General features: G+C 38.3%; 1 protein-coding gene across 3 annotated transcripts in view; it reads right to left on the reverse strand.

Moving 5' to 3' along the window:
* Positions 1–788: 788 nt before the first annotated feature.
* JADE2 (jade family PHD finger 2) overlaps positions 789–12,667 on the reverse strand; it is a 404,193-nt gene continuing 392,314 nt past the window's right edge. For all 3 annotated transcript variants that reach the window (XM_075856334.1, XM_075856333.1, XM_075856332.1), the window contains 2 exons: positions 12,217–12,309; positions 789–7,183 (listed from right to left, as the gene is read on the reverse strand). In XM_075856334.1, coding sequence (XP_075712449.1) covers positions 6,315–7,183; positions 12,217–12,309 — 962 coding nt within the window. In that variant the 3' untranslated portion in view covers positions 789–6,314. The remainder of the gene's footprint in view (positions 7,184–12,216; positions 12,310–12,667) is intronic.

Below are 12,667 nucleotides of genomic sequence, written 5' to 3' on the forward strand. Positions count from 1 at the left end.
TCGCTAAATTTTGGTGTTTTTCACAATTAAATACTGAATTTATCGGGCAAATTTTGCCAGTAACAAAGTCCAATGTGTCACGAGAAAACAATCTCAGAATCGCTTGGATAGGTGCATTCCGGAGTTATTACCACATAAAGTGAAACATGTCAGATTTGAAAAATGAGGCTCTGTCAGGAAGGTCAAAAGTGGCCAAAGATGGAAGGGGTTAAGAAAGTAAGTAGCATAAAGCTAAAATAGGTCATAACTGTTTCATAATCGTTTTTCTACTTAAAAAAACACTGCTGTAATCTACATTACAGCGCCGATCACATTATGTACAAGATAGGGCACTTATAATGTGGTGACAGAGCCTCTTTAAAGGGGTTCTCTAATATATAAACACCTCATTCAAACACCCTATTGGGGAATTCTAAGCTAATAGAAGGGGATCTCCTGTCCCAGACCTTCATTGATAGGCCCGAATGGAGAGCGACTACGAGTGCCATGCCACTCTGGCATGACATGTCTCTGCATAACAGAGACAGTCAATTCATTTCAATGTGCAATTCTCTTGCATTGGTGCTGTAGGGAGACTGAACAATTGATGGGTTCCAGCAAAGATTACCTCTTATTTCTGGGATCCATGTAATGGGACGTCCTCCGAGCAGGTTACAAAACGGAATTGTCAAAAGTAGATAACCCTTAAATCTTAGTTATAAATATGTTGGTTCCAAACATTATTTTCATAACCCAAACCACATGACATTTTCTTGCTCTTCTTCTGCATGTAAGACACAACGCAAATGTACACATAAAACATTGCTTTATTAACGGTATTTTCAATTACATTGAAGGAACGCAAAAATAGTTTCTCTTATGAGCAATGGGCTGTGGTCCCATGTGTCGTAAAGCAAAAGCTGAACTCTAAACAAGAAGAAAACAAAGGCAGACAAAACTATTCCAAGCAACACAAATTGCATGCATATACAGTAACACTGAACAAGTTCCATATATTATATTGCTGTAAGGATTGCCTAACATGGAAAATGTACAAAAAGGAGAAATAGGTATTTGCATTAATGAAAAATACATTTCTTTTCCATCTACAAAGGAATTTCTAATACAAGAAAATAAATATTGCAACATAAGCCAAAAATAATTTATAATTGCTCTTTTCAATATATTTTCAATATTTCTCTTTATATTAACAAATGGCACATCACTTTTATTTTTCTTATAAAACAAAGACAGGAGTGTTGTCCTCCTGTGACATTCATATAAGTTTCTGCATCTGATGTGATACTGTTTTACTTGTACAATGGAGAAAGAAGGTAGAATTCTCCTTAAGACACAACTGGGCATTTCACGCTGTTGCAGTGGGGACACATAGGTGACTGCAGTATGAACCGGAAAATCTTACTGACTTAAAAAGTAAAAATGTTGGTATTATCAATTTATTTTAATGGTCATGAACCACTGTGACTTGACTGTGGGTAATTCTTGGTAAACATGAATTATTACATATTCAAAAAGAGCTGTAGATCATGTCTAGGACAATCATATGAAGAACAAACATTAAATGCCTCAAGTATATATATATATATATATACACACATCTATCTCGTTCAACATTCCAGAGTTAAAATTTGGGATATAGAAGGTTACAATCCACCATCTATCTTGTCCATAAACACCTAACCTTCAGAAAATGAAAATCAGGATTGGCAACAAATATTTGTAAAAAAATTGAATTTACCAAGCTCTGACATCACCAGGTGACTCGTCTGAAAAAAACAAATAAAGCCAAGTTTGTAAAATTGTCTAAAGGATCCAATCAGGTCATATACAGAGGATTTGACCATATATATTATATTAGATTAATTTGGGGAACCTACACATATACATTAGGGGATTGCTTAAACTGTAAATTCCGGATATATATTTATAAACTGGTCTCTTCACAAGCAGGATCATTCTGAGACCATCACAGGACAAAGTCAAATCAACTTCCACACTATTGTTGCCCTATTTATCACTCAGAACACAGGCCACCTTTAGAGACAGCCTGTATCCTGCCAATTGCTGGCTTCAGACAGGTAAAAGGAGTTATCTGAGAGATTTCAAATTTTGCAGGAGAGCAGTGGAGGGTATAAAATAATAAACAAACAGATACTTACCCTTTGAAATGCCCTCTGCTTCAGCATGGATACTCCGCTTGCCGCTGTTCCGGTCCCGTGAAGATCCTGCAGCGGTCACGAGCCATTCATTGGTCACGTGCTGCTGCAGCCAATCTCTGGCCTCAGCAGTGATGCTGCCATGAGCATCACATAACCGCCGACCCTAGCAGCTGCCTGCAGTGGTACCTGACTGACGAATGACACGTGACCGCTACTGGAGTTCCGGGACTGGATTGGCGCAGAACGAGCTGTCATCGCTTAAGTGGGTGTGTTTCAAAGGGTGAGTATCGATTTAGTTTATTTTATGCCCTCCTGCAAAATTTTAAAACTCATATAAACCTTTAAACTCTGTGATTACAAATTGTACAGAACTTCGCTGCTTCCTTATTAAAATTTCCGTTTGTAAAAGGAGCAATTCTGAGTCTACATACCGAATATATTAGGGAATTTAACGACGCTTACAGAGCCACATCTAACTTAATTCCTTAGGATGGTATACAACATATATTATATCTTCTTGGAACATTCTAAATAATTCAAAAACTGTACTTCAGATTTGGTCCCGACATACATTGCAAGCAGTCACCTATGAGCTGAACTTTAACTTAACTTGAGCTAGTGACAAGAGGCACATCATGTCTCTGTGAATCACGAGCACCTTCAGAACGGAGAAGATCATTATCTTTGGCCCCGTGTGTGAACATGACACATCATGGTGAAATCCAGTTGTTCTTTAAAGAGATTCTCAGACTGTTTGGTTCTTGTACTGACCAGGCAAGTAACACTACAAGCACAAAGCAGTGGATTGTGGATATATTTTACCGTAGTTTAACTGAAGCACACGGAAGCAAGAACAATCAAATGCAGCATATTACTTATTGGTTTGGAATCTATACTAGTAACCGTATCTAAAGACTACCAAGCATGTAAAGTTCAACTAGTCCTACACTGTATTTAACATTGTTTTAACACACATGCCCTTCATTGGCCCATTCAAACCATGGTGGATTCTGCGAGCTACTAACGGTCACTTGAATTCGGCTTCTCGTGATGCTCACCCTGCATGTTTAGTGGACTTCTTACATAACAATATCAGTGTAAGAATATAACTGTGTTATACTAATCTTAAGCATTGGTTGCTTTATTATTAGGATTGTATATCTGGGGGGAATGAAGTATTTGACAAGGGTGCTGTTGTGACCCTTAAAGCTGCTGGTATGGTTGTTCATGGACAGACTTTTGAGAAAAGCTTTATCATTGATAAAATAAAGCGGTGGATGTGTTGAAAATAATCCAGCAGGAGGTGCAGTCATCATGGACTTCCCGTCTCGGTTACCGTAAACCTATATCCTTGGGTGTTGTGAGCTCATGTGATCCAAGTTCTCAAAAACGGCTATGTGTGTTTGTTTTCAAATATTCGCTTAAGATCCATATTTGTATTCGGTTATTCTTAGTCATGTACAAGCATTCTTTGGCATTTGTTGAATTTTGTTGACATACGGCATATCTGGTGCATCTTTTGCTTTCGTGGAAAGCTACAGGTTTGTGGGCTGCAGAAAAGCCCTGTGTTTTGCAATTTTTGCTGTTATTGTTTATTTGACCTGTGGTTTTCCCTGAGCTCACCCTGGGGTCACACTAATTGAAATATATTAAATCTATTAGTGACCGGTGAATGACGGAATGAGACGTTCAAGTACATGTCTGATTATCACCGACGGTCTGAAAAATAAAGGATCACTTTTTAAGGCTTAAGAGGGACTGAAATTGTCGTGTGGCAGCTGAAGTGCTAATAGTCCCCAATAGATAAGGATGCGGATTTCTTTTTTTTGTCATGTTGATGTAAATGTAAAACCAACAGACTGATATATGTATATATATATATATATATATATATATATATATATTACATATACTGATAACAGTAATAGATATTCTTGCTGTTCTTAAAGCTACATAGGCCTTCTGACAGCATAGAGTTCACCTATACCTGTTAGCAAAGGCAAAAATGACATCGTCCTTCCACCGAAGAACATAAAACCTTGTCACACACTAATTTAATCACTAGTACAATGCAATAAAAGGAGGGTCAACGATTGTAGAACACAAACTGGCTGCACAAACTTGACTTGAATTTTTACAGATCTCTCAAAAAATTGAAGTGCAAACGAGGTAAAGACCTGAGACATGTACATCTATACATCTGAAGCGAACATAGATACAATAAGAAACCATGATAGAAGCTGGTAGTTGGAGCTAGCCCTGCGAAATGAGTAAGAACATTTCACAATTATGACATGACCCTTATAGTGAATGCTCGTTGTAAGAAGGTTTTCAGAATTGGAAGCGCTGTATGACCTCTCAGTTTCTTGGTTTGTAAAATGATCTTCGTACATTAGTACAACGGAGGTCCATTTTCTTCTCTGTAAATACAGCTTTATAGCACTCAGATAGTAATGATGGACTATGTACAGTAATGTAGTCTCCCAACTGAGAGTAGAACAGAGCTGTATTTGGAGTGGAGGAACTACTCTGTTCCTTGGAGTAACTAGGAAGCCACTGAAAATCAGCATTATGATAAAAGGTCAAGATGCCACAGGTTATGTACAGTGCAATACAAAGTCAGCATCAAGTCCTTTGAAGAAGGTTTAGGACAAAACACCATCAGAAAAGCTGGAGGAGCCTAAACTGTCACACTCAAAACATTAAATAACTGCAAGACCTTTGCATAATGTTCCTCTTTACTAGTGCATTACTGTAGTATTAATATCAAGATTTATAATCTGTAAAAAGAAAAAAAAAAAGAAGAAGAAAATTTGTTTCCACTATTGGTCTTCTGTTCCACTGACAATATACGTCATATGCTACAGGGTATTAGGTTTCTGAAACATGCTTTTCTTATGATTCTCCGCAAACATTCCATACTTGAAATACTACCGTAAGTGCATTCTAGTTTTTGTGGCGCCCCCTGTGTTAAATAGAAACCTCTGAAAATTGTACAGTCATCTCTGTTAAAAGATTTCTACGAGTTTTTCTTTCTTTCTTTTTACGGAGTAAAAAACACAGAGAAATCCTTTATCAACGAGGATGAAAGCATTGATTCTCTTTTGTGAAGCATTTGTGGATTGAACCTTAACACCCTAAATGAACTAAATATTCTTTGACATCGCTCTACATCATGAGACAGATCAACAATAGGAGTGTCAGAGGTCACCCATTATTATATGATGGAATTCAGTTTTTGTAATAAAATACATAATATTGAAACACACGAGAACCCTAGAATTTCACTTACCAGTGTAGATGGTACATAGTCTCCCTTATGACAACACATGGTTCATTTAAAATGTTATGTTACAAAACTAATGCCTATATTTTCCCCTCTTGGCCTAACCAAAGAAGTTAAGCCTAGTTTGTCCACCTGAGCAAGTAAATCCAATCAGTTGTTAGAGGGCTTAACTTCAATATCTTCCTATAGCTGTTTGCCCATTCCATTACCAGACGCAGCAGATGTATTGATAAGGAGAGCCTTGACCGGCTCATAGTGCTGCACACTTCTGCTGTTTATACGTCTGTTCATGGCCAACAAAGAAGCCCTGGACGGAAGATAATGAGTTCAGGATAAACCTTCACAATAGCAAAAGTTGCCTTCCTCTACATATAATAAGTGCTATCTTCAAATAAGCATTGTATTTGTGCTTTTAACTACTAGTAGCAATTTGCTTATTTTACTAAACGTTAAATATCATTAAATGATGATGGGAGAACCTTTAACTCACAAAAGACTTGTGACTCGTCATAAATTTAATGCCCATTACCACTACGGCTGTAGTCACATCATCCTTTAATGGCCTGCTGTGAAACAAGAAGCACAGGTCCCTTGATGCACATGCTTGCATTTAACTGGGAAATGCACGTTCGCGACAAAGGGACATCTACAGTACAATAAACTATGTCTGTGAGGCTTAAATATGTCTACAGGTAGAGAAAGACAACTGTGCTGGAAAAACATATGTAATACACATCATATATATATATATATATATATATATATATATATGACAGACACCTCTGCTGAGAGCAGGCAAACGTTGTTGATGGCAGTCATATCATGGTCTGGGCATTCTCAAACATTTCAGTTTCTTTTCAGCTGGAAAATTAAGATGCCAAGATACTCATTCGAACAATGTCATCACTTGAGGGGTCGAACGGTTTAAGCTGCGTTCTTCCTTGACTCGATTCCTCCTCAGAGTCGGTCATTTCTACATCTGAGTAGTAGCCGTCAGTTTCAATATCCAAATGGGAGTTTTCTTTGGGCATTTCTATTACTTGAAGTCCATTTGCCCGTTCAGAATTCTCACTCTGTGACTCCAAACTGGATTTTCCACCCTTTGGTAATCGAAGTCTCACCATTGACTTTGGACAACCTAGTGAGTCAGGCACTTTAACAAGAGAATTTGACTCAGGTTGAACATATTTTACTATCATTTCTTCATTGTCTACTTTATGGAGATCTGGAAAGCTTTGTGAGTCATTGGTCTTCAGAACAGATGAATGCGCAGAACCCTTCTTTAGGGTCTTTTTCTCACTGTGCCCTTTTTTCTCCACTTGTACCTTGGCAAATCCTTTACCAGTTCTGTTGGGTCTGTGATTGTGGCTGGGAGGCATTTTGTCATCTGTCAAGCACTTCAAATCATTCCATAGGGCAAGTTGGTCATCCGATGCAATTGTGCCATGGCTGTTTCTCAGATTTTTTTTCTTTCCATTTGTTCTTGTTTTGCTTTTCACCTTTTTTACAGTCTCTACCTGTTTAAAAGGAGACTTGAGTGAGTTATCCATCATGATGCTTAACAAGGTCTCTTCATCTTGTAATAGTTCTTCAGAAAGAAGACCTGAGGAATCATTCTCCCTGTGGCCATTGTTTAAGGACCATTGAGTCATTGTCATGTTCTCAGTGGTGATTTGAACCGGTTGAGCCAACCAGCTGCTAAAGAATGTTCCATCTATTGGGAATGAGGACGTCAGATCTGCAAGGAGAAACCAAAAATAAAACAAATTATTTCATAACTATTTGCATCAGGACAATTGTCTTATAACTTAGACCTTATAAGGGCAGTTTAATTCAGTCATGCAGCAAGAGTATGACATTTAAGACAAAATACCATGGATGCAGTAGTGGTAAAAACAAATGCACCGGATCTGGCACAAACCTCAAGAAGGACAACACTGGAGGTAGTTGCAGGTAAGTATTTTCTTTATTAAAATCTCAAATATGAAGTGGGATTTCGTGTAAAGCCGTAATTTTGTTACTTATGTTACTTACGATATGATACTCTGCCTGAGCTGTGATCACAGTGGTTTACTTGTTTATTTGTTTAAATGTATGTTCTGGAAATACGTAGTCATGCATGATGGAAATATTGCTGCTATACATTAATAACCGATGTCATGGTATGTAAAATTTTCATGTTATAATAAGATGTGAGTGTTCACTGGCAAACAGTGCTAATGTACTATGCATAATTGATGTCTTTTTCTTATGTATGTAAATGTTTGATACCTTTGTCTACTTTAATAAAAAGAGTTTTTACAAAAAAAAAAATGTCAAATATGGTTAGATTTTATAGGAATATTAAAAGTTAAGTTTTATTCACTGAGAGTAGGAACTCAAAGCATCTATTTTTGTTCATAAAATATTGCTACCCATGTAGAATGTTTTTTGGGGATACACTAGTAATGAGACACCTACACATTACACCTACAGATATGTGAGGTCAGACTCTGATGTTGGACGAGAGCGCATGGCTCGCAATCTCCGTTCTAGTTCATCCAAAAAGTGTTTGATGGGGTTGAGGTTAGAGCTCTATGCACAGCCAATCAAGATCTTCCACACCAAACCATACCTTTATGGAACTTGCTTTGCGCACTGGGGCACAGTCATGCTGAAACAGAAAATGGCCGAACCCCAAATTGTTCCACAAATTTGAAAGTATACCACTGTCCAAAATGTTTTGGAATGCTGAAGAATTAAGATTTCCCTTTACTGGTACCAAGAGGCCTAGGCCAACTCCTAAAAAAAACAACCCCATAGCATGATCCCACCTCCACCAAACTTTCCAGTTGGCACAATGCAGTCAGGCAGGTAAAGTTCGCCTGGCATTCGCAAAACCCACACTCATCCAATAGACTGTCAGATAGAGAAAAGTCATGTGGCAGCGTGCTTTACACCACGACATCCCATGCTTGGCATTGTATTTGGTGATGTAAGGCTTGTATTCAGCTGCTCGTCCATGCAGACCCATGCCACGAAGCGTCGGGTGCCAGAGGAGGTTTGGAACTCTGCAGTGAGTCAGTAGAGCGTTGGCAACTTTTATGTACCTCAGCACTTGATAACCCCACTCTGTAACTTAACTTGAGTTTCTGTAGCTCCTAAACGCTTTGGCTTTGCAATAACACTACTCACAGTTAATCGTGGAATATCTAGGAGGGAAGAAATTTGGCGCACTGACTTGTTGCAACAAAGTCATCCTATTACAGCACCGCACTCTAATTAAGTGAGCTCCTTAGAACGACCCATTCTTTTACGAATGTTTGTAAAGGCAGACTATATGGCTGGGTGCTTGATTTTATACCCCTGTGGCAATGGAACTGAATGATATGCACCTTAATTTAATGATTAGGAGATGTGTCCCAATACGTTTGTCCACATAGTGTAGCTTCTACTTTCCTTGGATATTCATAAAGCCTTTGATCTTACATATATTTTGCCCTAGGGTAGTGGGAATTCTGACAACATTTCTTAGCTTGGGTGTATGCCCTCTACTCCAATCCTCAAGCCAAGATCAGCTACGCTGGCTACCAATCTGCTCCGCTTCCCATTAAACTTGGAATGAGACAGGGTTGTCCCCTTTCTTCCGTATTTTTTATTTTTGCCCTTAAACCCCTGGTCGTAATGATCCGTCAAATTCTAGACATCAAGGGACTTAAATTGCAGACAACATATTGATGATCATCTCTCAACCTCTTATTTCCCTCCCTGACTTAAAGGGGTTCTCCCATCTTAGACAATTATGGCATATCCGCAGGATATGCCATAAAAATCCGATAGATGTGGGTCCTACCTCTGGGACCCGCACCTATCTCTAGAACAGGGCCCCCAAAATACTCGGCTCTCACTGCCTCCCAGACACTTCCTGGTTAGGTGGTCGGGAGTTATGAAAACAGCCGAGCTCACTGAGCTACGCTGTTTCCGTAACTCCCATAGAAGTGAATGGGACTTACGGAAACAGCACAGCACGGCAAGTTACGCTGTTTCAGTAACTCCCATTCACTTCTATGGGAGTTACGGAAACAGCATAGCTCAGCGAGCACTCGGATGTTTCCGTAACTCCCGACCACCTAATCAGGAAGTATCCAGGAGGCAGCGGAGGTGAGTAAGCTAGAACGGGGTTTACGGGACTCCGTTCTAGAGATAGGTGCATGTTCCAGAAGTAGGACCCGCATCTATCTGACTTTTATGGCATATCCTGTGGATATTGCATAAATGTCCAAGATGGGAAAACCCCTTTAATGAAAACCCTCTCTAAATTTTCTTCTAAATCAGGCCTTACCATTGATTCCACCAAATCTATGGCAATGATGATTAACTTGTCTCCGGAGGTCCACCGAACACTTAAAAGTACTTTTCCTTTTCAGTGGGCTAAACAATCACTGGAATATTTAAGTATCCAGCTTAACCCGTTCTATGATATATTATATCTATTATATTCTGCAAATTTCTCCCCCCTTATTAGCTCCTTTGATAAATCACTACATGTTTGGTGATCTTTGCTACTCTCTTAGATTGGATGAGTCCAAGCGGTTAAAATGACACTTTTACCTCTACTTTTCTATTTATTTAAAATTTCCATAGCATATTCTTCATCTCACTCACAACTGCTTTTTTTTGTATAGCATGGTACATGCCCCAGAATATTAGGAGGATCTGTCAAACCTGCCCACCCTCTAGAGGACTTATATCTTCAGTTTACAAATGGCTACTTAGCCACCCCTCACCACCCAGTCATTTATATAGGTCAGTAGATGGCATCAAGATTTGGTAAGCATTATTGAATTATCAGATTGCCGATCCATCTGGGACGTGGTTTCACACTGCTGTATAAATACTTCGACCATGGAGCTGGCATACAAAGTAACGACGCAGTGGTACCTGGTTCCCAGATGTATTTCTCACGCCATCCCTAATTATCCAGCGATCAGTTTCCCATGGTTGCTTTACTATTGGGGACAAGTACCACTGCCCGAAACGTACAAGATTTTGGAGCCGAAAGTTTGGATCAATCCAGAGTTTATTTGGCATAATCTTACGTAAGGATCCCAAATTTGCACTTCTGCATCTTAAACCACTTGAACTTACTCATCCTCAATTCAAACCATTCTCTTATATCCTCTTAGCTGCCAAACTAACTATAGCTCACCCTAAGAAAAAACAAACAGCGCCATTTAGAGACTGTAAAATTAAGATTGAACCACATATTTAGTAATAAAAACATACTAGTATCCTGCTTTATAGAAATTCAAAGTTTGGGAAACTATGGTGCCCCTGGATTAGGTACCCCTACCCACATCTCCAACACTCCTTTTTACAGAACTGTAATTATCTCCAAAGCCACAGAACTTTTACGTTCATCCGATCCCCCCTCTTTCTACAACACCACTTTTTTTAAATTATATAGATTTTTTTATTTCTTTGATGTTCCTTTTTTCATCTGCTCTGTTTTAGATACGTATCTACAATATTAATGTTATTCCTACTCTACTGAAGCTTCTAGTATTGTGATATACTCATTTTTGTTAAACTGCATCTGTGAGATAAACACTTTTTTTCGGATTGTAACTGTTCTGTTATGCAAACATGAATAAAAACTATTGAAGAGAGAAAAAGTGCAGTAATTTTAGCCAGTGTGAAAGTTGAAGGCAGTGATGTATGTTGTGAGAGAGGGCACATGCAGTTATAAATTCGTCCCAACATATATCAATAAATAAGCTTAGCTTGAAATTACACATTGGCTAAAATGACGTTACTTTTAAAACATGGTCTTAACATTTTATATATTTTTGGGAATGCAGCCTGCACTAAATCCCCACATTTCACTATTCTCAGGTTGGGAGCATACAGAAAAAAAAACAGTCCTCGGGTGGAAAACTGAACACATCAGAGTCACATTTTGAATACATGAATTTCTAATGTGTAAAACATGTGTTAGTGTATATGTAATAATGTCGAAGTTAAAAATAATATTTGAATGTCATTATTTAAGCTAACCAAACATTTTTCCAGGCATCTTACCAAAACAGTATAGTCTGATCAAAGGTTACACTAGCCATTTTGGGCTAGTGCATAATTTTAGCTTGTTACCACGTTTGTCAATTAATCTGAAATAAAAATTGTAAAAATATAAGTGACTCTTACTATTGCTGTGTATGTGAATTATATTTACATACAGCGATGTGTGGCCACTTATCTCCCCCTGCAATCTATGATAGATACTTCTGGGAAGCTACAATTAAGTGGCTGCTAAATGGCAGATCCTACATATAATAGGAAAAAGAGAGAGCAGCAACACATCACAGTCCCAATATTCATGGAGGGTAATGCTACCAATGCTTCATGCATCCGCTGCACGCAGTGTGAGAGTCGAAGCCTATCAACTCCAAACAGACATCAAGAGAAGGAAAACTGCAGATCACGTGTATTGAAGGTATAAAAAAGGCACAGGAAGTTTATTTCTCCATCACAGTGACGTTTCGACCCTAGTGTGGGTCTTTTTCAAGGCTTAAAAAAGACCCACACTGGGGTCGAAACGTTGCTTGGATCGTAAAATAAACTGCTTGTGCCTTTTCTTGATACCTTCAATACACGTGCTTTCAGTTTCCTTTTCTTGATGTATAATAGAACAGCATGGAGGGAACATAGAGGAAGTGAGTTTACAAATACAAAAGATCCTACTATAGCATGTACAGAAGTTAAGCATGAAAGCCACTTGTAGTGCCAACGTACCCAGATGTCCCAAAACTGATCCCTTTCCTCTTCTCGTTCTTTCCTTTTTTTCAGGGCAACTTGTTTTTTTTCCTTTTGTCTTCTTTATAGATTCTGTAGGGATAGAGTTTAATTTAGTAAAATACACAAAAATGTGTTTAACTCTTAAGTTAAACATTTTCTATGATTTTTTTTCAAATTCCAAATGTGAACTTGTATACCCTAAAAGTGAAAATGTGGGTATACTGGCAAATTACGAATTGGTTCAGCAGATCAGCTCTGTGCTGAATTGACAGAACTGTCTTGAACTCGCAGTTACATTCATTAAATCCAAATGTCTATATAGCTAATCACAATGAAAATAAACATTAACCGTAAAGTTTCTGCAAAGTGAGACAGATGATGCCGGAGTCTCCCTAATAAAGCATCTTCGAGATACCTGGTCATAACAGAAAATATATTTTGTAATTCA

The sequence above is a fragment of the Rhinoderma darwinii genome, chromosome 3 (genome assembly GCF_050947455.1).
Source record: "Rhinoderma darwinii isolate aRhiDar2 chromosome 3, aRhiDar2.hap1, whole genome shotgun sequence".
NCBI lineage: Eukaryota > Metazoa > Chordata > Amphibia > Anura > Rhinodermatidae > Rhinoderma > Rhinoderma darwinii.